Source organism: Leopardus geoffroyi, chromosome E2 (genome assembly GCF_018350155.1).
Source record: "Leopardus geoffroyi isolate Oge1 chromosome E2, O.geoffroyi_Oge1_pat1.0, whole genome shotgun sequence".
Lineage (NCBI taxonomy): Eukaryota > Metazoa > Chordata > Mammalia > Carnivora > Felidae > Leopardus > Leopardus geoffroyi.
In genome coordinates, this window is record NC_059335.1 from 44,986,516 (window position 1) to 45,014,445 (window position 27,930).

The 27,930-nt window shown below is 37.7% G+C and overlaps 1 protein-coding gene across 11 annotated transcripts in view; it reads left to right on the forward strand.

Moving 5' to 3' along the window:
- NFAT5 (nuclear factor of activated T cells 5) overlaps nt 1-27,725 on the forward strand; it is a 119,525-nt gene extending 91,800 nt beyond the window's left edge. For 7 of the 11 annotated variants that reach the window (XM_045443329.1, XM_045443331.1, XM_045443334.1 and 4 more), the window contains 6 exons: nt 108-240; nt 5,928-6,011; nt 14,545-14,690; nt 15,581-18,080; nt 18,731-18,974; nt 19,629-27,725. In XM_045443329.1, coding sequence (XP_045299285.1) covers nt 108-240; nt 5,928-6,011; nt 14,545-14,690; nt 15,581-18,080; nt 18,731-18,966 — 3,099 coding nt within the window. In that variant the 3' untranslated portion in view covers nt 18,967-18,974; nt 19,629-27,725. Of the gene's footprint in view, nt 1-107; nt 241-5,927; nt 6,012-14,544; nt 14,691-15,580; nt 18,081-18,704; nt 18,975-19,628 lie in introns of those variants that run through there. The other 4 variants (XM_045443330.1, XM_045443332.1, XM_045443339.1 and 1 more) reach the window with 2 other exon arrangements.
- Nucleotides 27,726-27,930: the final 205 nt, after the last annotated feature.

Here is a 27,930-nt window from a genome sequence, read left to right on the forward strand (position 1 = left end):
TTTACATTTTGCTGCTAAAAGGAAATCTACTTAATTATAATTTTTATTTCAAAATTTTAATTTAAATATTGCTTCTTTTTGACTCTTGTTATTTCCTTTAAATTTAGAATCATCTTATTGTGAAGGTTCCCCCATATCATGACCAACATATAACTTTGCCAGTCTCCGTGGGAATATATGTAGTGACCAATGCTGGAAGATCTCATGATGTTCAGCCATTCACTTACACTCCAGACCCAGGTATGTCAAAATAAAGAATTCTGATCTAAAACCAATAATTAATTTCTAGTTCTTTGGAAGCAATTGAAGTCCAGCCAAGCAAAATGAAAAAGTTGTATGCTAAGATGAGTTGATACTAAGGGCATTATTTCCTAAGAAGATAGCCACCAAATACTGCTTTTGCTCTTACATCTAGGGTGTCATTTTGCCTTGTGCTGTCCTGGTTAAAGAAAAGCTAGGAATGCTCTCAAGTCCTACTCTTCAAAATTATATCATACAAATTACTCCTTAGTAATAAGTGCCATTCATTAAGGACCTTTTATGTGCAGAAAGGTCAAAGTGACAACTTTGGGTAACTGCTAATAGTTTAGTCTCAGTCTGGCTTATAGGATGCATTTCGGGAGAAGTGAGAGATAGGCTTGGATTGATAAATGATAAAATCACGAATAGAATTATATGCCTGTAACATTTTCTAATTTGTGTAGTCAAAAATATCAAAGTCTGCTGGTTAATAAGTATTTTAAATATAATTTTAAGAACTTAGGTAAAATAGTTGCTTTAGAAACCAGAGCAATAAAAGCAATTGAAATCCTAAAAGGTTAGAAGATCTCTAGGTAAAAAGTGTCTTAAGAATTTTTTTTTAATGGTTATTTAGTTTTGAGAGAGAGAGCAGGGGAGGGGCAGAAGGAAGGGGGACACAGGATCAGAAGCGGGTCTGCACTGACTGCAGACCAGTGCGCTGTGAACTATGAGATCTCATGAACTGTGAGATCATGACCTGAGCCAAAGTTGGACTCTTAACCAACTGAGCCACTCACATGCCCCTCTTAGGAATTTTTTGCCTACATTGATTTAGTTGCCTGAAGAGGAGAAGCCTTTTTGTAGCAAAAGTAGGGAGAACAGTTTGGAAAGTTTAATTTGCTAATTAAAATTCTTCACATGTTCCATTGACCTAGGCTTGATTTCTGCCATGTTTACCATTGCTTCAGTTTGTTCCAGTCTCAGGCATACGTCAGAATTAGCAGTTCTTCCATATTTAAAAGTTTATTGTTTATGTTATTCCCAAATACTTCAGGATTCAGTGAGGTACAAAGTGAATAAAGGTGGTGGGGAAAGAAAGCCCTGGCAAGAAAAAGTAATGGAAACTTTAGCTAGGGCAGAGTTGTAACTAGTCTTGATAATACTTTCTCTCACTTAATGTGTCTCCCTTTTAAAAAATATGTCTAGATTTCACAGCATTGCTTATTATGCACTAGTCTGCTACAAAAGTATGCCACAGTATATATAACATTAATGAAGTTAATAGTTGTGTTAGAATAAAATATCAGCAGTAAAATTTTCAGACAGAAAAAGGCAAAGTTTAGAAATAATATATTGGTTTCAACAAAAACAGGAAAGAGAAGATACTCAGACCACATATTTAATTGTTCTCTTTCTAGGAAGGTCTCAAAAATCCAAGAAAGTTTTATTTAAAAAATAATGGTAGTTAACACATTTTACTAAATGCTAATTACTAAATAGTGGCATTTAATATTTTATGTGAAGAGGAGCTTACCCATGCAGCAAAAGCTGGCATAATTGGTACAGAAGAACGTTCTTCCTAATGAACTTCTGTGTCATTTGTGTGGGAAGGAAAGAAAGAAGTGTATGTATGTGGTCAGGGTAGCCTGAAAGATTTTGCAGTCCTGAGGTTTTGTTGTCATTTGTTTGTTTTTATTGATTACTGATGAAGAACATCAGGACTTTAAAGTGCTTAGAGTCAGCACTAAGAATCTTCATTTCTTAGTGATAAATGCTGATTACTAGAAATTTCCCAGGGCACCTGGGTGGCTTAGTGGATTAAGCATCCGACTCTTGATTTTGGCTCAGGTCATGATCTCACGGTTCAGGAATTCGAGCCCCGCATCAGGCTCTGTGCTGACAGCACAGAGGCTGCTTAGGATTCTTGCTCTCTCCTTCTTTCTGCCCCTCCCTTGTTGACATCCTCTCTCTTTCTCTCTCTCAAAAATAAATAAACTTAAAAAAAAGAAAGAAATTTCCCTTTGATAGATTGCCAGATAAAACAGCTTTTAAGTCCTCTGCTTTATAGCCTATACTAATTGACTATCTTTGGCCACATTTAGGCAATCATTAACATATGTTTATTCTTTTAAGTTTTTCTCTTCATATTTTGTATTCTGTAGATAGCATTCACTCTCAGAAACTCTTAATTGAATAAATAAGTAGTATGCAAACTTTGTAATAAGATGTAATGCTTCAGTTTCTGCCTTTATGATATAGCTAATCAAAGAATCTTCCCATAATTTCACTTTTTTGTATTTTATAAAATGTGATAATCTTTTCAGGTTTATGTGAGAGAGAATATGATTTCAGGAAAGCTTGGTTATAGAAAATTTGCACTACCTCATTATGATCATCCAGTTGCTGTTGTGATTCATCTGAGGACTGTGGTTAAATATTTGAATATTCAGTGGTGTATAATTATAAGAGGAAAAACTAGGCCTACCCTAATATTCACAAGTCAGAGTAGAAATGGCGACTATTATACTATTTGTCTAAATATTTAAAAGTTATAAATAAACTGGCTAATTAAATATATCCTATTCTCCTAATTTGACCAAGATACTTTCATATCAAACTGGAAGGCCAGATTTAGGATTATCATAATGCCTTGGGAGTTCCAAGCTGGATGTGGCAACAGGAGAAAAGAGAATACCCAGCCTGTCAACCGCCTTTCCCTTTCCTAGCTCCATGCTATACCTAGAGGACCTTAATGCACCAACCAGTGCTTCCAAGCTTTGTCCATTCCGTAGGTCTAAGACTCCACACATAGTCTAGAATAGTTTTGCAGAAAAAATGGATATTATGGGTACTTGGTACATGGTCTAAAAGTAGGATTGGACAAGGGCTCAAGTGAACATAAACTGGCTTTGCACACTCTTTCAGACACAAGCCCTTCTAAAGCCCCCTGAATCTATTACTGCTAAAAAGGGGCATTGCACGTGCATGTTCTCAAACATTTAGTTACTTTGCAGGGTCATAAAACCTTTGTTTTATTGCCAGTTAGTCACCAAAGCTTTTACTTCAGTCTATTACGACACATAAATCACATTAGGTTAATTTTGTAGTGACTCAGCAGTGGTGATTTCTGTATGAAATGAAGGACATAACATTTGTTCATCGTTTTGTTACTCTAACAAGAAATGACTAAAACTTAATTTTAAAAGAAGACATTTAAGAGGCACCTGGGTGGCCCAGTCGGTTAAGCATCTAACTCTTGATTTTGGCTCAGGTCATGATCTCATAGTTCATGAGGTCAAGCCCCACATCAGGCTGCACACTGACCGTGCAGAGCCCGCTTGGGATTCTCTGCCCCTCCCCTGATCATGTTCTGTCTGTCTGTCTCTCTCTCTCTCTCTCTCTCAAAATAAAATAAAATAAAAATTAAAAAAAATAAAAATAGAAATTTAAGGGGTACCTGGCCAGCTCAGTCGGTAGAGCACGCAACTCTTGATCTCAGGGGTTATGAGTTTGAGCCCCACCTTGTGTGTGGAGCCTACTTAAAATTTAAATAATAAAAAATAAAAATAAATAAAAGTAGAAATTTAAAGTGGTTTCAAAGATTATTTTCTATTTTAAAATCTGTAATTGTTAGAATTAATGTTATGCTTTAAAACTATCTAGAAGTAGGGGCATCTGGGTGACTCAGTCGGTTAAACATCGGACTTCAGCTCAGATGATGGTCTTGCAGTTTGTGAGTTCAAGCCCCTCGTTGGGCTCTGTGCTGACAGCTCAGAGCCTGGAGCCCACTTCAGATTCTGTGTCTCCCTCTCTCTCTCTCTACCCCCTCCACCACTTGCACTCTGTCTCTCTCTCTCTCTCTCTCTCTCTCAAAAATAGATAAACATTAAAAAAAATTTTTTTTAATGTCTAGAGGGATATCTGGCTGACTGTTGGAAGAGCATGCAACTCTTGATCTCAGGGTTGTGAGTTCAAGCCCCATGTTGGGTGTAGAGATTACTTAAAAATATAAAATCTAAAAAACTAAAAAATTAAAACAAAATCTTTAAAAATAAATAATTAAAACTGTCTATGGATTTCTTTTCCATTCAACTCCCTGTATATCATTTGTTGGACCTTCCATGTAGCACAATAAATTATTTAAGTTCATTCTTAGATGTGTACATTTTGTCTCTTTATCCACAATTGACTAGCTCTTTATAGTATCTTTATAAATATCATTTCACATTGTCATGTCAAAAATAAGAAATTGTGGGGTGCCTGGGTGGCTCAGTCAGTTAAGCAACTGTCTCTTGGTTTCTACTCAGGTCATGCTCTCATGGTTTGTGAGTTCGAGCCCCACGTTGGGCTTTGCACTGTCAGTGCATCCTCCTTTGGATTCTCTCTCTGCCCCTCCTGCATGTTTTTGCAGTTTCTCTTTCTCTCTCAAAATAAGTAAATAAACTTTAAAAAAATAAATTGTAAATAAGGTGACTCAATTCCCATTCTAAATGAATTAGGGGATATAAAATAAATACATAGAAATATAGAAATTAAAAATTTTGATAAAATTATTGTATAATCATTTTAAGTGAGATCCTGGAATTTATTCAACTTTATCATTTCAGAACTGAACTCTGTTCTTGGGCCCATTAAATTTAAAGTTGCCAGGGCATCTGGGTGGCTCAGTTGATTGAGTGTCTGTCTGACTTCTGTTCAGGTCATGATCTCACAGTTGTGAGTTTGAGCCCCACATCGGGCTCTGTGCTGACAGCTCGGAGCCTGGAGCCTGCTTCGGATTCTGTGTCTCCCTGTGTCTCTCTGCCCTGCCCCCGCTTGCACTCTGTCTCTCTCTCTCTCAAAAATAAATAAATGTAAAAAAAAATTTTTAGGTTGCCATAGTAGATATAGTTGATATGACTTGATGTAATAATAGTTGAGCAATTCACCATTAAAAGTGCACAAGGGATTTTTCCAAGGCTTTACAAAAGGAATAATCATAACTCTCTAGATTCTTTTTTTTTTTTTTTTTAATTTTTGTTTTAACGTTTATTTATTTTTGAGACAGAGAGAGACAGAGCATGAACGGGGAAGGGGCAGAGAGAGAGGGAGACACAGAATCGGAAACAGGCTCCAGGCTCTGAGCCATCAGCCCAGAGCCCGACGCGGGGCTCGAACTCACGGACCGTGAGATTGTGACCTGAGCTGAAGTCAGATGCTTAACCGACTGAGCCACCCAGGCGCCCCTCTAGATTCTTTATGTTCATTACAGGTTTTTAAAAATTTAGTTCAATTAATTGACTAATGTTTCTCAATCGATATATTTTTTTAACAAATCATTTAGGTGGATGAATGGTGAATTTTTTTTTATGCTAGTGTTACAGTATATTTGATCAGTTTAAAAAGTTTCATATCAGTCTTCTCATCAGTTATCCTTAATATGAATACTGTTACAAGAAGGATTTTTTAAAGTTACCGTTGCTTTTGTTTTGATAAGTGAGCATGTGCTGCTGCCCACTCGGTTGGTGAATTTTAGAGCATAGATTGATGGTTCTAAAAACTCCTCTCTGCCTGGATTTTCTGCTAAACAAATGATTTAATAATGTCTTGTGGGAAATATTCTGATGAAAGAATTTTAAGATACACATCTTTTTATGTACAAATTCAAATAAATACATCAATCTTTTTGTTTTGTTTTGCTTTAATAGCAGCAGCTGGTGCTTTGAATGTAAATGTGAAGAAAGAAATATCTAGTCCTTCAAGACCTTGCTCTTTTGAAGAGGCCATGAAAGGTACCAAGTTGATTCTTTTCAAAAATTATAAATAGGTTATCCTATATGTTTTCTCTAGCAAATCTTACTATTTGGTTTTCTCTCACGTACTTGGGACACTTAGCAGGGTATCTTCCATATCCCAAAATAAATATTTGTTTAACTTCACTGAATGCTTGTTTCCCAACTTGATATTTCCCTTAAGTCACCATATGAACAAACTTTTTTTAAACATGTTGGAGTAGAGGAGACTTTTGTTTTGTTTTTCATTCCTCAGTGTTAAAAATATTAAAAGTATAAAATACAGTAATGTATGTAAAATAGAGTTTATAAAGCTTCTTGCTACCAAGATTAGTACTTGACATTGAAATTTTGAAACTGAAGACACCAAAATTTGAACTATTTTGAAAAATTTTAACATCTTTAAAAGTTTCTTGGGGCACCTGGGTGGCTCAGTCGGTTGGGCATCTGACTTCAGCTCAGGTCACGATCTCACAGTCAGTGAGTTCGAGTCCCGCATCGGGCTCTGTGCTGACAGCTCAGAGCCTGGAGCCTACTTCAGATTCTGTGTCTCCCTCTCTCTCTGGTCCTTCCCCACTCATGCTCTGTCTCTGTCTCTCAAAAATGAATAAACATTAAATTTTTTTTAAGTTTTTTTAGTTACTCTTTCTTCTGACATCTTTATTCACTCTTTGCCAATCCCAAGAGACAATGAAGACATCTTCAAGATGTTAAAATGTGGTAGAGTAGATTTTTTTTCTTTCTGTCTGTCTAGTTTTTATTCCCCCATCTTGCATGCTTTATTCCACACCCAACCTTTAATACCTCAGGTGGCTGACACATGGTGGTGGAGCCAGAATTGAGTAGATATTTTTCTTAATAGACTTCTAACACAAGTAGATACTCGGTGATGATGCTTTTTTGCCATTATATATGAAGAGGTCAATTATATAATGGCCATTGATTTATTCTTCTAATTCTAGCCTTTATTTGCACTTTTCTGCCTTGGAATTCATGTGAGTTAAATCAAATAAAATTTTAAAATTAAAAATACTTAATCAAATACAGTGGGGTTTTTTTTATATTGTCAGTAAAATTCAGCATTCATATACATATAGCATGTTCAGTATGCCTGTCATTTTAATTTCTGACCATGAACACTTTCAGAGTAGGTTAGTGAGGAATAATGCAGCAGTAAGTAATCTGCCAAGGTTATCTGATTCAACTACAAGATTTACAAAACTGTATAATGGCTAACAATAGCTAACATTTATTGAACGTATATTAAGTACTCAGCAAAATGCCATGCTCTTTACTGACACTATTTCCAAACTCTCTGAGGTAGGTAATTTATTATTCTCATTTCACAGAGGAGTAAACCAAGGTTCCAGAGAAATTAAATAATTTGCCCAAGGTCACTTAGCTAGTGTTAACAAAGGAGGGGTGCCTGGGTAGCTCAGTCCGTTAAGCAACCAACTCTTGATGTCGGCTCAGGTCATGATCTCACAGTTCGTGGGATCAAGCCCTGCATGGATGGCAAAGTTGGCAAAAAACAGACCACAGGAGCACCTGAGTGGCTCAGTCGGTTGAGCATCCGGCTTCAGCTCAGGTCATGACCTCACGATTTGTGAGTACGAGCCTTACATCGGGCTGTCTGCTATCAACACAGAGCCGGCTTCTGATCCTCTATCCCTCTATCTCTCTGCACCTCCCCCTCTCACTCTCTCTCTCAAAAATAAACAAACATTTTTTTAAAAAGGATTAGAAACAAACACACAGATACATGCTATTAATTTTTCACAATTCAGACCTTATTTTGACAGTTACAAGTGAAATCATGGTAAAAATTTTTTGAAGATAGAATATTAAATTGAATGCTAAACTTATCAATTTAATTTTTTCACTTGTCATTTTAAATAGAATATCATTATTTGGAGATTCGTGATCAATTTTAAAAATAGTAGCTTTCAGAACCAGGAATTTTTTTTGACATATGTCTTATTTTTATGATTGCTTGAAATCAGAGCTTTAGTATAATACCACAGTGCCATCTGAGAGATTTAATTAGGTATCGTTTAATGAAGACTGAGCATTATAAATGACTTTTAAACTTGTGTGCTGGCAGGAATCTTCCAAGTGACTTAAATAGACATCAATTACAATAAGATATAGCACTTGGGGCGCCTGGGTGGCTAAATCGATTAGATGTCTGACTTGATTTTGGCTCAGGTCATTATCTTGCAGTTCTTGGGTTCAAGTCCCGTGTGAGCCTCTGTGCTGACAGTGCAGAGCCTGCTTGGGATTCTGTCTCTCCCTGTCTGTCTGCCCCTTCCCTGCTCACTCACCTGTTCTCTCTCTCTCTCTTTCAAAACATAAATAAGTAAACTTAAAAAAAATAAAAAACAAGATTTAGAACTTGATAACCTAAATATGATAGTTTTTGAAAGCTTTTGCTCTAAAGGAAATTTCTAATTCCTTGGAGAGGGCTCAGGCGAGAGTGGGTGGAGAGTAAAGAAGATAAGTGCACTGTGTCTATATCCTTTACACAAAAACAATACAAATTAAGTAAGACAAAGTATATAGCATAAACTACTGTCAACAGTTTCTTGGGCATATTTCCAGAAAGTTTTCTGTATCTATAGGTACAGGTAGATGTGAGGAGATTCTCTAGATAGATCGCTCAAAGACTTTTACTGCAGGTTTAGGATTCAGGGATAAAGTATAGTTGAGCCTCGAATAACACAGGTTTGAACTGCACAGGTACACTTATGGAGATTTTTTCAGTAGATATGGTATATCTATTTTCCTTATGATTTTCTTAATAGCACTTTCTTTTCTCTAGCTTACTTTATTGTAAGAATATAGTATGTAATACATATAACATACAAAATATGTTAATCAACTGTTTATTTTATGGGTTAGACTTCTGGTCAACTGTAGGCTATCATTAGTTTTGATACAGTCAAAACTAATTATGTATTAGTTTTGATACAAAGTTTTGAGACAGTCAAAAGTTCTGTGCAGATTTTCAACTGTGTGGCAGTGTCAGTACCTCAACCCTCACATTGTTCGAGGATCAACTTGTATTGATGTGCATTCCCTCATGGTTTCAGCTCTGTAAGCAGTGATTAATTGGATGAGTGTGAAAAATCGTTGAGAACATATACTTTTCTCTAACTGGTTTTAACTATGTGGAAAGGTTTTGAAGCTTGGAGGAGACATATCTCAATCTCATTTTACAGATGAATAAAACCAAGGCTTAGAGAAGTTAAGTAATTTGCTCAAGGTCACACAGCTAGTAACTGACATAGCTTGCAACTTAGATTTCCCCCAAAACTATTATTTCTTCCCCTCTAAATCTTAATTTATGTTTTAATCTAACATATTTGTACTTGATCTAAAGGCTGCTTGCTGACAAAAAACTTTTAGTAAAGATTGTTCTGAGTTTCAACAACTGTCTGCAGGGATAGAAGAGAAGACTGTTTAAAAGTTGTTTGGCATAGGAGCCCCTGGATGGCTCAGTCTGTTAAGTGTCTGACTTCGGCTCAGGCCATGATCTCATGAGTTTGAGCCCTGCGTCAGTCTCAGAGCCTGGAGCATACTTCGGATTCTATGTCTCCCTCTCTCTCTGCCCCTTGCCTGCTCACACTCTGTCTCTCTCCCTCAAAAAATTAATAAACATTAAAACATTTTTTTAAAAAGTTGTTTGGCATAAACTATCAATACTCATATTCTTCACAAATTCAAATTGATGTTTGGATGATGAAATGTGTTTATCTTCTCTTATGGATTTTCTGAATTGGCTTAAGAGTTCTCCCCTAACCCTTAGGCAATACAAAGACTTTACATGTTTGATGTTTTTTTCCTTTTTCACCAAAATATAATTTCTAGGCAGTAGGACTTTATCCATCTTTTTTTTTTTTAAGTTTATTTTTTTGAGAGAGAGAGAAACCGAGCATGCAAGTGGACAAGGGGCAGAATGAGAGGGAAAGAGGGAGAATCTCAGGCAGGCCCCATGCTATTAGCCCAGAGGCCAGCATGGGGCTCAGTTCATTAACTGCAAGATCATTACCTGAGCCAAGATCAAGAGGGGGACACTTAACTGACTGAACCACCCAGGCGCCCTGGGCTTTATCCATCTTAATCATCATTGGAACCCAGAACAGTGCCTGAAACTTTGTAAAGGATTATAAATACATAATGAGAATGTAGGAAAGAAAGGCAGAGTGACATCTCTCAACCCATTTAATATTGTTTACTGGTCCATTAAGATATAGTTACAGGTTCTGGGATACGATAGATAGTATAGACTCACTTTTCCCTGTTCCTCCCTTCTAAATCTACCAAATTATGTTGGAGATAATTGAACAGTCGTAAAAACACTTTGAAAATAGAAAGAAGAAAGTGGACAGGCTAGGGACTTCAGAACTTGGAGACTGACCCTAAGTGAGTTTTCTGGGTTTTCTTTATATCTACCATTTATCTGAATTGGGCACCAGAGAAGTCTGTGACTCAAAACTGGCAACAGGTACAGACACAATAAATCAACAAATAAGCATGAATAGCCTGCTCTGAAAGACCAGGAAAGGCCAAGCCTAGTAGAGGCTTAGTAGGATGACTCATACCTAGTGGCAGCAGCTGACCCCCTAGCAAAATTGGGGGACCATCTAACCCCCCCACCCACATTTGTGGTAGCAACAGCAGAACTTGAGATGGTCAACCCACTCCATGCCCCACACCTGCCAAGTAGCAGTAGGCCAGATATCCAGACAGTAGAACCGAGGAAGGCCAAAACACAGGCTTCACATAAGCCAGCTGAAGCAGGTCAGTCGGTCTGCAGAAGAGGGAACAACAGAACCCAGAGAGCCAACCCATCCCCTACCCCATACCAGGACATAGCACACAGGCCCTGTGCTGCCTGTATTGGTGGTATCAGCAGGTCCTGTGTCTCCCTGTCCTTCCCCCAACAGCAGAGGAAGACCCAGGCCAAGTGTCTCCTAATCTTCCACCCAGTAATAGAAGGCAGTCTAATGGCAGAAAGTGAAACAGATCCAGGGTGTCCCAAACTTTCACCCAATGGCCGGGAACCCACCCTGACCTTGAAGTTTTTGACCTTCCAACCAGTGGCAGAAGTAGCCCACATAAGTGCTTCCCTATCTCCAGCAGCACCAGCAGGGATAGAATGGGAAGCCCACTAGTATCAGGAGACCAGAGAGCATACCAGGAGAAGTCTTTCCCTTTATGCAGATCCAGCATCCCTCACCACCTATACCAGGGAGCTCAGGGAAGCACCTTCCATTCTTGTGAGTAGCACCAGCAAGATTCTAGCTGTAGTTCATACATAGCTAAACAACAAGCAGACCAGAATAAGTGTCAGAAAACTAAATGGTTATTGGCCATAGAAAGACTTCGTGCCTGTGGCTATAGAAAGATTTGTATCTTTGGGTGGACATTAGACAAATTGTCCTTTTCTTGTTTGTCTATACCAATAGACCTGCCTATCAGTAGTCTCCTTAGAGGAGTTAAAGACTCTTGCTCAACTTCTTCCACCCATTCTTACTTTCCAAAAAGGGGGGAAAAACTCTGATAATCAGAATTATTCTCCAGAGGTTCCTGGGTGGCTCAGTTGGTTAAGCATCCAACTCTTGATTTTGACTCAGGTCATGATATCAGGGTTGTGAGATCAAGCCCTGAATCAGGCTCCACGCTCAGCACAGAGCCTGCTTGGGATTCTCTCTCTCTCTCTCTCTCTCTCTCTCTCTCTCTCCCCCCCCCCACTCCCTCACTCTCTTCCCTCCCTCACTTGTATGTATGTGTGTGTGTGTGTGTGTGTGTGTGTGTGTGTGTGTGTGTGTGTCTCAAAATAACATTTTTTAAAAAAGAATTACTCTCTAAATAAATTTGGGCAAAAATCATGTACAGATCGATTTAACTGTAGGTGATGCATTTACTTGTCAGTGAATTTTTATATAGTTTCTAATTGAATTGTAATATAAATTTGTCTTTAGATGTTAAACTTTTTAGGCCAGAAATGTTATAATGAAAATATGCAACATTACACTGTATCATTAACCAAACAGTCCACAACAAACTAAACTATGACAAAAGTAAAGTAAGATTATTCATTGCTTCATTAATTCAGCAAATGTTTATTGGTTACCTACTATGTACCAAGCAACAACAACAAAATCTGCCTTCATGACACTCATATTCTACTAGAACTAAAAAGCAAATATAGCAGTTGAAGGGGCGTCTGGGTGACTCATTCGGTTAAGCGTCCGACTTCAGCTCAGGTCATGATCTCTTGGTTCGCAGGTTTGAGCCCCGCATCAGGCTCTTTACTGTCAGCATGGAGCCTGCTTCAGATCCTCATACCCCTCTTTCTCTGCCCCTTCCTCACTCTCTTTCTCTCTCTCTCAAAAGTAAATAAACATTAAAAAAAAAAAAAAAAAAAAGGATAGTTGAACATTATAGGATCAACTTAGGACGTTACCAGTGGTCTTTCAAACTGTCCTTTGAGATGGGCCTAGAATACTTTTTTTTTTTAATTTTTTTTAACCTTTATTTATTTTTGAGACAGAGGGAGACAGAGCATGAATGGGGGAGGGTCAGAGAGAGGGAGACACAGAATCTGAAACAGGCTCCAGGCTCTGAGCTGTCAGCACAGAGCCCGACGCGGGTCTCAAACTCACGGACTGCGAGATCACAACTTGAGCCAGAGTCCAACGCTTAACCGACTGAGCCACCCAGGCTCCCCGAGATGGGCCTAGAATACTTTTAAATGCCTGCCTTGTGCATGATCTTTAGTTTTGTCTCAGTCAAAATTGGATTATGAATTGAATTGTATTGGTATTGTTAGAATCTAGGTGAAAATAGGCCTGAGAATTCATGAGTAAATGATCCATTTCTCAGAGTAATAAAATGTAGAATATCAAAAATTAAATGAACACTTTCCCCTCCGTCAATATAATCTATTTCCACAGGAATTGTTTCTAGCCAATTAACTGTGAGACCAGCTGAAGTAAGACAAGAAAATTTCAGATATATGTAAATCAAAATATTTACAAAGATAGCCATCCTGGTCATATACCATATGCCACTTTAAAATCCTCTTTGTAGCTGGTATTTCTTCTCAGTATCAAACTAAAGAGTTTAACAGCTATGCCTTCTGGGGAATTTGTATGTGTCTCCACAGGGTTTCAAAGTAGTGGTAAACACTTAGATTCAGAATTTGGCTAGATGTTCAGTTCAGAGGACTATCATTTGTGGTATCAGTAGGCTCCACTAAATGCCAGTAGTGCAGACTTGAGATAAAAAAAGAAAGAAAAGGAATCAAGGAGGAAAAGTAGATATGCCAAAATGGTAAAACCTACCTTATCTGCTATATATTATGTCTCCGTAGTGTAAATCTGTAACTATTCCTGCAGAATGAAGGAGAGGGAAGTAGAAAATACTTGCTGGTTTTGCTTTGGAGATTTAATTAGTAAACCTACAATAATTCTTAAATTTCTGAAAAGAAAAAAATTTAAGTCCTGTCTAAAAGAACTTAGCAAATACACGTTTTCTAAGACATTAATATAGAAAAGCAAAGTCTGTCTGGTTACTTGGTGGTATATGCTAATGAGACACTTGAGTTTTGTTGAGAGAAATGTTCCAACAATTCTATGGCCCTTACGAAGTTTTGATTTTATGCTGCTGGGTAGCCATATGCTAAGAGGAGAGTTGTGATTGAGTAGCTTTTACCTGGAGATTTCTAAGCTGTATCCTACAACTTACTGTGACTGTGTTGATTAGTGCAATTCATAGTACCTCGAAAGGGCCTTGAGGCGTATAGCTCGATAACTGAACTGCTTAAGCTTGTTGTTATCTAACCTGGCTCATATCAGGAGGCCTCAAGCCACTACTGCTTCAAAAAAGGGAGGACACATTTTGATACACCAGTTTTATATTTCATGCTACCAGCATAGCATCAAAAAACAGACATTTAGGGGTGCCCAGGTGGCTCAGTCACTTGAGATTCCGACTCTTGATTTCAGCTCAGGTCATGATCACAGGGTTTTGGGATCAAGCCCTGTGATAAGTGCTGAGTGTGAAGCCTGTTTAAAATTCATTCTTTCCGGGTGCCTGGGTGGCTCAGTCAGTTGAGTGTCTGACTTTGGCTCAGATCATGATCTCACAGTTCGGGAGTTTGAGCCCCGCATTGGGCTCTGGGCTGACAGCTCGGAGCCTGGAGCCTGCTTCATATTATGTGTCTCCTTCTCTCTCTGCCCCTCCCCGCTCACGCTCTCTCTCTCAGAAATAAACATTAAAAAAAAATTTTTTTTTAAAGATTCATTTTCTCTCTCTCTCTCTCTCTCTCTCTCTCTCTCTCTTTCTCTTTCTCTCTCCATCTCTCTCCTCCCCACCCCGTTCCCCTCTCCCCTGCTCGCACACTTTCTCTCTCTCCCTTAAAAAAAAAAAAGACATTTAAATCATGACTAAGTCAACATATTATAGAATGAAATAGTTGATGATTTTAAACCTTCTTTCTTTCTTTTTTTTTGTGTGTGTACAGCAATGAAAACTACTGGTTGTAACTTAGATAAGGTAAATATTCTTCCCAGTGCTCTGATCACTCCACTCATATCAAGCAGTATGATTAAGAGTGAAGATGTTACTCCAATGGAAGTAACAGAAAAAAGATCTTCCCCTATTTTTAAGGTAAGCTACGTTGATAAGTGCTCTACATCTTAATCTGTTATAAAAATTGCTATATTTTTAATAGTTTGATTACCTTTCCCCATGTTTATGCTTTTTACTTTTCCTGTTTCTTTCACATGTGTTTCTCTTTGGTTGCAGTTAATGAGTTTTGCTTTTCAGAGTGAATACTTTTACTAACCAATAAAATAGTCTGCAAAGCGACTTCTAATATATATTTTGGTAAGGAAGGAATTAATGTTAGCTGTACCTGTGGGATGTAAGGCATTGATGACAGTATAGGTTTAGTATTTTCAGAATTGGAGATGTTTTTTATTTCCTTTTTTTCCCCCTGTCTTTTTCTATAACTCTCTTTCCCTTTCTCACTTATAACTTTCCCCCCTATAATTCTACCAATGATCCACAAAATGGAGATACTTTAAAATTTACTATTAATGTGTTCTTCCTGTCCTAAGCATATCAGTAACTGATTATTCTAGTTTTTTGTTTGGCTGCCTTCACTTACAACATTTGTTAAAAAGAGGGGCACCTGAGTGGCTCAGTTGGTTGAGCACCCCGCTTGATTTTGTTTCAGGTCATGATCTCATAGTTCATGGGTTCGAGTCATGCATCAGGCTCTGCACTGACAGCGGGATTCTCTCTCTGGCCCTCCTCTGCTCACGTACTCGCTCTCTCTCAAAATAAATAAACTTAAGAAAAAAAGATATCCTGATGACAGCCAGATGTCATGGTATCCCTGAGAATCAATCTTGCACCTGTTTTCCAACAGAATAATGTAGAGTAGAAATTGGTCCTGCATATATGTGTGTTTTTAGAATAATAATTTTTGAAGTGTCATATGAACTAATTTAATGTTTATATACACATATTATTTGGGGATTTTTATTTTTTAGACTACAAAGACAGTTGGATCAACTCAACAAACATTAGAAAATATCTCTAACATAGCAGGAAATGGGTCTTTTTCATCATCATCATCTTCCCACTTACCTTCTGAAAATGAAAAGCAGCAGCAGATTCAGCCCAAGACCTACAACCCAGACACCCTGACAACTATCCAGACACAGGACATTTCACAGCCTGGTACCTTTCCAGCAGTTTCTGCTTCTAGTCAGCTGCCCAACAATGATGCACTACTGCAGCCGGCTACACCATTTCAGACAAGAGACACTCAGTCCAGAGAAGTATTACAATCTGATGGCACAGTGGTTAATTTGTCACACCTGACTGAGTCATCCCAGCAACAGCAGCAGTCACCACTACAAGAACAAGCACAGACTTTACAGCAGCAGATGTCATCAAATATTTTCCCATCCCCAAACAGCGTGAGTCAGCTACAGAATACGATTCAGCATTTGCAAGCCGGAAGTTTTACGGGCAGTACTGCTAGTGGCAGCAGTGGAAATGTTGACTTGGTCCAGCAAGTTTTAGAGGCACAACAACAGTTATCTTCAGTTTTGTTTTCTGCTCCAGATGGTAATGAGAATGTTCAAGAACAGCTTAGTGCAGACATTTTTCAACAAGTCAGTCAAATTCAAAACAGCGTAAGCCCTGGAATGTTCTCCTCAACAGAGCCAACAGTCCATACTAGACCAGATAATTTAATAGCTGGAAGAGCCGAAAGTGTTCACCCACAGAGCGAAAACACGTTATCCAATCAGCAACAGCAACAACAGCAGCAGCAAGTGATGGAATCATCGGCTGCAATGGTGATGGAGATGCAACAGAGTATCTGTCAGGCAGCTGCCCAGATTCAGTCGGAGTTATTTCCTTCACCGGCTTCAGCAAATGGAAACCTTCAGCAATCTCCAGTTTATCAGCAGACCTCTCACATGATGAGCGCATTATCTACCAATGAGGACATGCAAATGCAGTGCGAATTGTTCTCTTCTCCCCCTGCAGTTTCTGGAAATGAAACTACTACAACCACCACGCAGCAGGTTGCCACCCCTGGCACTACCATGTTTCAGACATCAAGTTCAGGAGATGGAGAAGAGACTGGAGCACAAGCCAAGCAGATTCAGAACAGTGTCTTTCAGACCATGGTCCAAATGCAACATAGTGGGGACAGTCAACCTCAAGTAAACCTTTTCTCATCTACGAAAAGTATAATGGGTGTTCAGAATAATGGTACTCAGCAACAAGGTAATGGTTTATTCCAACAAAGTAATGAGATGATGTCCCTCCAATCTGGGAATTTTTTGCAGCAGTCTTCTCATTCACAGGCTCCACTTTTTCATCCCCAAAATCCTATTGCTGATGCTCAGAACCTTTCCCAGGAAACTCAAGGTTCTATTTTTCATAGCCCAAGTCCTATTGTTCACAGTCAGACTTCTACAACGTCCTCGGAACAAATGCAGCCTCCGATGTTTCACTCGCAAAGTACCATGGCTGTGCTACAGGGCTCTTCTGTTCCTCAAGACCAGCAGTCAGCCAACATATTTCTTTCCCAGAGTCCAATGAATAATCTTCAAAGTAACACCGTAGCCCAAGAAGAACAGATTTCATTTTTTGCAGCTCAGAACTCAATTTCTCCGCTTCAGTCCACATCTAACACTGAGCAGCAAGCTGCTTTTCAACAGCAGGCTCCAATATCACACATCCAGACCCCGTTGCTTTCCCAGGAACAGGCCCAACCCTCCCAGCAAGGTATATTTCAGCCTCAGGTGTCCCTGGGCTCCCTTCCTCCAAATCCAATGCCTCAAAACCAACAAGGAACAATTTTCCAGTCACAGCACTCAATGGTTGCTATCCAGAGTAACTCTCCATCCCAGGAACAGCAGCAGCAGCAACAGCAGCAGCAGCAGCAGCAGCAACAGCAACAACAGCAAAGCATTTTGTTCAGTAATCAGAACACCATGGCTACAATGGCATCTCAGAAGCAGCCACCGCCAAACATGATATTCAACCCAAGTCCAAACGCGCTGGCTAACCAGGAGCAACAGAATCAGTCCATCTTTCACCAACAAAATAATATGGCCCCCATGAACCAAGAGCAGCAGCCCATGCAATTTCAGAACCAGCCTACAGTTTCCTCTCTTCAGAACCCAGGTCCTACCCAGTCTGAGTCACCACAGACTTCCTTGTTCCATAGCTCTCCTCAGATTCAGTTAGTCCAAGGGTCACCCAGTTCTCAAGAGCAGCAAGTAACACTGTTCCTCTCTCCAGCATCCATGTCTGCTTTGCAGACCACTATGAACCAACAAGACATGCAGCAGTCTCCTCTTTATTCCCCTCAGAACAACATGCCTGGAATCCAAGGAGCCACATCTTCACCTCAACCACAGGCTACTTTATTTCACAACACTACTGGAGGCACAATGAACCAACTACAGAATTCTCCTGGCTCATCTCAACAGACTTCAGGAATGTTCTTATTTGGCATTCAAAATAGTAAGAAACTCTAATTTTATTTCTTAAATGTTAGTGGCTGAGATGGTCAAATTCTTACTCTTATTAAAAGGAAGCAAAACACAGTGGTTTTAAGAACACAGATTGTAGTTAGAACTGAGTTCAGTCCCAGCCATACCACTTACATACTGTGAGATCTTAGAGAAGTTATTTGACCTGCAGAAGCTTCAATTTCCACATCTAAATGGTGGTAATAATTATATACTTGAAAAGGATATTGGGAGGACTAAATGTGGTAATGAGTATAAATGAATGTGTTTACCGTTTTAAGCTGTAAACTTGAAAGGAAAATGAAGTAAGAATGACAGAAAATATCTCTGCCAATTAAAGTAAGTAGTTTCCAAGGAGGTTAACCCATCGTTAATGTTTACATACCAAGGAAAGCATGTAGGACTTACTTATGATGCTAACTAAGCAAAGTTGTATTTTTATACTGCTTTGAGTAAACCTGGGATGAATTCCAGTACTGTTCGGTAAAAACCATTTTGGAGGGCTATCAGTTGCCTCACTTCTAGTTCTATATTGAGTAAACACAATAGTGAATTTCCCCCAACAACTAATAAATATCTTCTTATGAACCTTAACAGAAAGTAACTAATCAAGTAGCTTCTCTATTTTAAATATCTCTGCAGACTGTAGTCAGCTTTTAACTTCTGGACCAGCTACATTGCCAGATCAGTTGATGGCCATAAGTCAGCCAGGCCAACCACAGAATGAGGGCCAGCCACCTGTGACAACACTTCTTTCTCAGCAAATGCCAGAGAGTTCTTCACTAACGTCCTCTATAAACACCAACCAGAACATTGAAAAGATTGATTTGCTTGTTTCATTGCAAAACCAAGGGAACAACTTGACTGGCACCTTTTAACTGGATAAGTAAGTATTGCATTTTGGTTTCTTTTTTATTGAAAAGCATCAATAAATTTTATTATTCTTAATCAGATTTAGGTTTAAGTAATAACACTTTTTAGACCCTACTCTTTTGAAATACGGCTTTCTCACAACATGGTATTTTTAGGGACACTTGGGTGGTCCATCTCTTGATTTTAGCTCGGGTCATGATCTCACGGGCTTGTGAGATCGAGCCCCACATCAGGCTCTGTGCTGACAGAGTGGGACCTGCTTGAGATTCCCTCCCCTCTCTCTCTCTCTGCCTCTCTCTCTCTCTCTCTCTCTCTCTCTTTCTCTCAAAATAAAGTGTAAGATGATACTTTTTAAATCTGAATAAATTATTCTAGATGATAGCTTGTGGTCATAGTATTGATGCTAGGCAATCCTCTTGGTTCTAAATTTCTTCACCACGGAATGACAGAACACCTGATCAATGTACTATTGATTGGATATAATTAAGTCTTATTTCTCCCTTCCTCAAGAAATAAATGCTGAGTCAGAAAAGTGTGTGGAAGTATAAATATGATGCAGTATCATTTATAGTATTGTAATATACTTTGGAATCTTTCAGGGTAACAGGAAATTTATAATTTTGTTCCCTCCTTAGTGAGTTATATTCAACTTCTTCTTCTTTTTTAGAAATTCCATGAAGAAAATTCTGATTCCAAGATGTCCTGAGATCATGTGATTCCATGAGGATTTTTGAACTGTTACTTTAAAAACAAAACAAAGTATGAAAAACTGTGATTGAGTAAATGGATAGATTTTACTCTTACTGCAAAAAAGCACACCTGTGCTGCCTGTTGCAGTGATTAGCCACCGTTGTTAACATCTTAATATTTTATATTCCTAATAACAGTGATGACTGAGAATCTATTTGAGTTTCCAGCTGACAGAATTAATTGTTGCTATTTTCCTAGGCGCTATCTCTTTGAAAGTATAGTTCAAATTCAAAAGCTGGACTGCTCAGTTATTATTGCTATTAGAAAATAATTCATATTGTCATGTTTACTTTTGTTCTTCATTCATATTTTCTTACCTGCATTGTTTTAGTCAAGTAATGGCTTTTGAAAAAGGAAAGTTCAAATAGTAACTAAAAGTAAGGCTGTGGTTTTCCAATATAAAAAGCACAGCTATTGGCCAAAATGAAGGAATCTTTTTTCAGTTTTTATGGAGAAACTGAAGGGGTAACATTCTGACAAGTTAACTTAGTAAGAGCTCTACACAGATGAGAGGCCTCTTTATTACAAAGGCAGACAACACACAATCTAGGAACAGCTGAAATGCTATTGATTTTATTTTCCAGAGAGTTGTTCATTCTCTGTGTTTCTATTAAGGGTTTTAGCCATACCTGTGCAGAGAAGAATAATTATCTTGCTCTATCAAAAAAATGAAGGGGTTAATACATGGTAAATTGTGTTCTGATATCCTCCTATAGCAGTTAAAACTGACAGAGCAACTTCAGTCTGTTTTCTTCTTATCCCCGTCTTGGACCGGTGTTCCCTTTTTATGTTCATTTTTATTATTCTCCCCCTCTTCTTCACTTTATTTTAGACAATTAGTAATATACTACGAGCTTTGTGACCCTGTAGCAACTTAAAGGGAAAGGCCGCTTTGGTCTGGGGTAACCCAGCAACTCCTGCAGCACAGGCAGGGTGGGGGGCCACTCTTTTAGGAGTGAGGGGAGCTGATTCCTGAGAAACAAGAAACAATGCATTTTTTTCCCCATGAACGGTGCTGTCCTGAAGTCTTCAAATTTTTCCCTCTAATAGGAAACAGTGTACATTTTAATTAAAAAAAAAAAAAAAAAAAAGCAAACTAAAATTTCTTGAAACATCACTTCTCCCTAAACTGCAGTGAGTGTAATTCACTTGTCACCTCAGTGCTTTACAGTTTGAAGTGGTCACTTATCTGATGGTTCCCACAAGCCTTAGGCTTTACAGGGTCATATCATTGACTTAAAATGAAGAATTAACTTGTGTTACGTCTCTAGAGAGCAAAATTACACACTCCAGAATTTGCAGTTGCAGTTGTAGCATTAGTTACACAGTTTTGGGTGTTCTTGCCACCCACGGGATGCCTGCTTCTCACGACAACCTGTCGTTTGGGCACGTGCTTACGTCTCGTTTTCCTTTTGGCATGTAGAAAGCTGTTTATACAGTTTAAGGCCAAATTGTGTGTGGCTTCTATATGTAGATAAGATGTTTTGGTATTCATGTCTGTTTCATTTATTTTTATTAAGTGTACAAAAAAAATAGCCTGTTAATTATTTGTTGAAGGCTACTTTTCTGTTGTGTTTTTTTTTTTTTTTAATTTGTTTTCTATCCTATACATTTAGTTGAACTTTGTGGAATTGTGGTGTTGGTTTTGTTTATACAGCCAGATTTTTTTCCCCCTTTTTGTGGTCCTCCTTAGTTCTTTGAATGTGCTCTTCTCCTAATTTGTTTTTTCTCTTTGTTCTTATATATTCTTCCCTCCACCCTGACCCTTTCTTTCTTTCTCTCTCTGATTGAGAGGCATTGAATTACGTTTTCAGTAGTACAGGCTTCTTGCCGATATGAAGGGAACTTTTCAGAAAGAGACCTACTCTGGGTCATTTACTTTTGAATACAGTTTTCAATCGTTCAAGTTTTGGATGGTTTATATCTAATGTGTGTTTCATTTTTTTGGAAAGCTATATTTTGTATTTAGGAAATGGTATACTATTTTGCTATTTGTACTGAGTGAGTACATTGGCATAAATATAGAAATTTATATATATACATATATATAAACTATTCTTTTTTTGCCACACATTTTTGTGGTAAATTTGTGAGTTTGTCTGATGTTCTACCACAACGTGGCGTCTGATAACAGTGAGGGGGGGTTTGTTATGTCTTTATTGAGTATTTAAGTATCTTTTGAAACAAATGACCTGTTCATCTGTGGCCATTCCATCAGGCAGTTCCTTGATGTTATTAGTGGGCTAAAGGCAGCTTACTGTGTGTTTGCTGGATCTTTCACTCAGCAAAATGTTAGAGTAAGGAAACCCATCAGGCAATTGTGTCAGATGGTGTTTCATGAGAATGAGCCATTCAGTCTTTGCTCACTATATATTTAATATTTTATTGTTGTTATTGTTATTATTAATTGGCTTTCTGTATTCTATGCCTTTTATTTATAATAACACTAAAAAAAACCACAAACCATGTTTGTAATTTTAATAACGTTTTCCCCATCTTGTAATATCCAGAGCTACTTTATAGATTCTCTGAACCAAAAGCATTTTCCTCAATAGGTCATCTCTCCCCACCGCATCAGGGAAAATTACCCAGTATAGTTCAGGTTATGAGAAGGACCAGCCACACAATCCAGTGCTTCAGTTTTAACATGTAAAACTCTAACTGCAGAGGTATAAAGAGCTTACCCAGCAGGTATAAAAATAAGAAGTAGAAATAAAATACTGTAAGTTTATTTCTGAGTTTTCTGACTTTTTTTCTAAGAGATTATACAGGAGACTCAGGAAGTCTATTTGCTCACCAAGTTTCAACTAGAATGTTTCTTAGCACTGCTCTGTGGATGAAGTGGTGGCAAGAAGACTGGCTTGTGTGCTGACTTCTGTTCTGTTGTTTCGCAAGAGGCTTATCATCGTAAAATGCTGATCGCCAATGCCAAGTTACCAGGGACCAATTTTCTGTTTTATAGTATCTAAGTTTAGAACAGAACATACACCTGAACTGTAGTGGCTTGATTGGACGGAGGCAGAAAACCCAAATTTTATTTTCATAAATTTTGTGGTTATTTATACAAGGGCTGTGCTATGCTACCACATTCTTATTCAATAATGATGGATATTTTTTTTAACATCGTTAAATGTTCCCTACCCCTAAAGGTCACTGTTAAGTACAGCATTCTGACTATTTGGTTACAAAAGACATTTGTCTTCTTACTGAAGAGTTAGCTCAGTGGTCAGTGGTTGATACGTGTGCTAATAATACAATTTCCAGATTAATGTTACAAATAATAGCGATCTATGAGAGAGACTCCATGAGCCAGCAAAGGCCTTGGAAGCAACAATTTAGTAAATTTATTTATGGCAGAAGGACCTAAATAAACTCTGAACCTTTTTTTAGTCCTTTATATATTGTTATATTCAGTTGCTCTTGCTTTTAGCAAATCACCTTAATGCTTGGAGCTTATCTTTCTGTGTGTGTGTGTATGTGTGTGTTATTCCTTATTGTCATTCCATGATATATCCACACCAACAGGGGAGAAGACAACTAGAAATCATATTTGCCTCAGAGCTTTATCATGTTACCTTTGTAATTAGAGCAGCCAATGCAAATCAGTTTTTGCCAGACTCTCTGGAACAGGTTTTTAAAGGGCTTTATTTATTATAAAAAGCAGAATTAATGAGGGACCCCCCCCCCTTTCTTCCTTTCTTTTTGTGGTAATTTTGTCTATGCTGTAGTTTAGAATTTCATTATAGTGCATTTCTTATCCATCAGAACCTCAGTTAATCTGCCTAGGAAAAATAATGTCAAAGCAAATGAGAAAAAAGTTCTATCTGAGTCCCCCTAGAACTAAAGTAATAATTCTTTTTGGCCATCTAAACTGTTTTGGACACTTGTTTTAGAAGAGTGAAATCTGTTTAGACAGATCAATAATTAAAGACCAGAATTAAATGCTTTAATAATCAAAGTCTCAAATTAAACGTGACTTATAAATACTCACTAGGAGTAATTTGAGAATTATTCATCATTCTGATGAAAATTTCTGTTCTAAGATTTATTAATTTTTTTTCTAATTAATTGAAAACTTGATGAGGTCTGTTAGCTTTAGTTTCAAAAAGTTTCAAAAAACTTTTTTGACAAAAAAGTTATGACCACAGGCTTCATCCCTAACCTGTACAGCCATGTTCTGTCTGCACACCTTACTTATTTGGAGGGACTCCCTGAAGACAAAGACTGTATAGTTCAGCAGCTCTATTAGGAAAAAAACTCAGAGCACATTCCCTACTAAGTTAGGTATATCCATATTAAAAAGAGGTTTTCTCCTCCGCTTATTTGTGTCACTAGAGCTAAATCGTGGACATAATGTTCACAATGCAGTAAATATCCGAGTAATTCCTATAGTATCATTTGTGAATTGCCTCAGTACTCTAATTAATTCTTTAATTCCCATTTATTTTCATGCCATTCTAGCCTCATTCATTAATAAAATTCCATTTTTACTCCACTATCTCTCTCAGAAAAAAAAATTTTTAATTAATATTTTATATCTAGACTAAATGCATATGGAAAAGTGCCTTTCTACCATAATAGTGCCCCTTTCTTGTAATTTCATTTTTCACTATTGCCAAAAACAAATAAATTATTTCAGTAGGCCCCATCTTTCAATTATTTCATTTAGCATTCTTTTCTCCATTTTTCTAACACCAGAGAAAACAGCTTCATAAGTCTCTCCCTTTGGCATAAGAGTAACAGAGAGATACTTTGCTAGAATTGTTCCTTTGGGGGAGGGTAAATAATAGGTTATAGAATTAGGGGCGCCTGGGTGGCCCAGTCGCTTAAGCGCCAACTGTGGCTCAGGTCATGATCTCATGGTTCATAAGATCCAAGCCCTCCATCAGGCTCTGTGCTGACAGCTCAGAGCCTGAAGCCTGCTTCGGATTCTGTGACTCCCTCTCTCTCTCTCTGTCCCTCCCCTGCTCGCACTCTGTCTCTGAAAAATAAAATAAACATTAGAGTTACAGTGTTGAGGCTTTATATAAATTATCTAAATTTGACTTCATCTCGACCAACTAATGATAGGTCTTATCTGAATGCTAATGAAAATTTTATTGTCTGTGAGACTCCATGCACACAAATGTTTGTAGTTAAATTTCAGGAAGGAAGTATTTAAAACATCTTCTCTCATCTTACTTAGATAAAAATAAATCACTGACACAAAATTTAGATGAAATCTGGTAAAGTCAATTTTTCTAACTAGACAACGCCATGGAATTCGTCGTAGTGCACTTTTGCCTATCAGAACCTTTGTAATCTCTATGAAAAATAGTGTCAAAGAAAATGAAGCAGTTGTATTGGAATCCCTCTAGAACAAAGGTAATAATTCCTTTCAACAAGATACAGTTGGATTGACTGTCCCTCCGGTTTTGTTATCTTGCCTCTGTCCTGGCTCCTGGCTGCAGTGGTGGTGCTGGAAGAGAGGGCATCACAGCCGTAGCTTTGGGATAGAGCTTCTTTCCCCCCTGGGTGTTTCTTTGACTTAGTGGCCCTGAAGACTGCAGGCTTTTATGCAATATTCTTAATACCCTAATGATATTATGCACTTTAATCATTCCAAAGAAGTCAAGAATGCTGTATAGTGATGATTCCTTCTTAATGAATACATCTTAACTATTTGTATCCCTTTTTATTTTGGATAGTCAGCTTGGTGTAAGTGTTCTGTGAATATTTTCTAAAATGACTGTATCGTAGGACTTGAGACTTTGAAATGTAATTGACTATGTGGAGAAATGATTACACTTCAGCAAACCATTTTAGAAATATTAATGTTCAGCTTGCTAATGTATATGTTTGAGACTTAATTAAAATCAGCCCTCTTCCAGTATTTTGTGTTTTGTCTGTGAGAACATTGTAGTGTATAGTTTTTTACATATAGAGTGTAACCAGTGGTTTTCAAAATATGGTCCTCAGCCCACCAGCCAGCATCAGTATCACTTGGGAACTAGGTAGAAATGCACATTCTGGAGCCCTGTCATAGACATACTGAATCAGAAACTTTGGAATGGGGCCTAGCAATCTGTGTTTTAACAAGCCCTCCAGGTAATTCTGATGTATGCTCAAGCGTGAAAACCACTGGTGTAAATGGTATACAGTAAGATCTAGAAAGGTTTTTCCCCCTACTCATACAAATAGTTATATATTGTTCTTTATGTAAATTCAGCTTAACCTGGTTATCCGTAATCATTTATTGGCAATGATAAGTTATTCTTAGTACTGCCTATAGAAATATAGTATATTTTATATACATATACACTTAGTCTAGTTATTGATAATTCAGTTAACTTAGTTTGGCATTTTCCTACCATTTACTAAAAAGTTTACATTAAATGACTGATTTAAATATATAGGTGCAATCTTCTATATTTCTTTTAATTGTTATGACATTTAAGTAGCTAAAACAATTGACGGGTGCTACAGTCTCCTGTTTATCCATAAAATGGGTACCTTGTGGGCAGTGATAACACAAGCTTTCTTTTCATTGCCTCTTACTTTACCAGCAGACCACAATTTTGGTCTGGCTAGACCAACTCTCGGAACATCATTCCTTGTATTTATATTTGTATCTGAGATATTAAATAAGATGGCTGGCCAGGTCAACATAGCACCTTATTTAATTTCTTTTTTAAATCAATAAAACTTATTTAAAAGTAGCTTGGTTTGTATGAGAACTGATGCAGTAGAGATATAGCTATCCTTGGAACTTACGCTTCAGACACGCATTATTTACTAAAATAAATATTGGACAAGACAGTGCATTATTAATCTGGGCATTTCTCCCTTCCCAATTATATGCCTCATGGTAAATATAAACTAACAAGATAAGTAGATTTATTTGTTCATTTTAATTTCGTGTGTAATTTAGTACCTCCATAATTGCTGTAATCTTCCTTCCACTGTTTACAAATCACCAATTAATTAACTCATGGAAGAAAAATGCACACTCAAATTAAAAATAATTGTATATTCACTTTATAAAAATCACCACTGCTGTCTTTGCTTAACACTAGCAGTGGAAGTGTAAGTGGCTTACTCTACAAACCTTGGTGCTGGCAACACTTAGGCAAACTGTGGGGAGATGCTCTAGGTACATTCCTCCTTTCTTGTTCCCTTTCCCCTCTTCCCCAGTTGATTGCATAATGTATTCCTGTGCCCAAAGAATTCTGTCATGGTTCTATTTGACTCCAACTTGTAGTGTCTCTTTTAGAAGCCCCATGTTTAGCCATATTATCCCTGTTCTTTTTCTTCCCCAGAAGAAATTTGGTGTGAAATAGTTTATAGAGTTTGCTTATTATTTTACCTAATGAACCTCAGGACAACACGCACACACATATACATACACACACACCGTCTCAGATGTTTGAGGGTGGCTTTGGAATCAAACTAATGAGTCCAATGAAGAACTGTCCTGCACTGAAGGGTTTATGACTTTAGTAGCTACAAACTGATCCCAGTGACATGGAGTTAATTTCTTTTGAGCTAATGAATGTATCTGCTCGCCTTGTTTCCTTCTAATTGATAAGCTCCAAGTAGTTGCTACTCTTTTTGGACAATTTTACTGAGTTTTATTCACTTCTTTTATTAGTCTTTTAATTTAACATATTGCACATATTTCATTAACCCATTCTCAAGTGGTTTAGCTACCATTCTGCCATTAAATTTTTTTAATTTAATTTTATTTGCTTGAGCACACTGATCAACCACTGAACTGCCTTCTTCCATTGTCCTGCAATGAAATAAGGATTACATTTTTGTGTATATGGCTTTCATAGTTGAGATTTCAGAGCACTGACACCAGATATTTTCAGTTTGTTCTCTGGGGGAATTTCATTTGCATCTATGTTTTTAGCTATCTGTGATAACTTGTTAAATATTAAAAAGATATTTTGCTTCTATTGGAACATTTGTATACTCGCAACTATATTTCTGTAAACAGCTGCAGTCAGAAATAAAACATTGAAAGTTTTCATTTTGCGGTGAGTAACTGTCGTTTTTTCCTCAGACTTTGTGAATGAATTGATATCCGTGAATGTCAGTGTTGAGCAGCATGAGCCTATGGCTGAAATTATAAAATCATTAGGAAAAGGTATGAAATATAGTTGGATTTGGAGCAATTACTTCGCGCCTCCTGTTTTGCCAGGCAGTGTCGTAGCATCTGGTGTGGTAGCAAATCA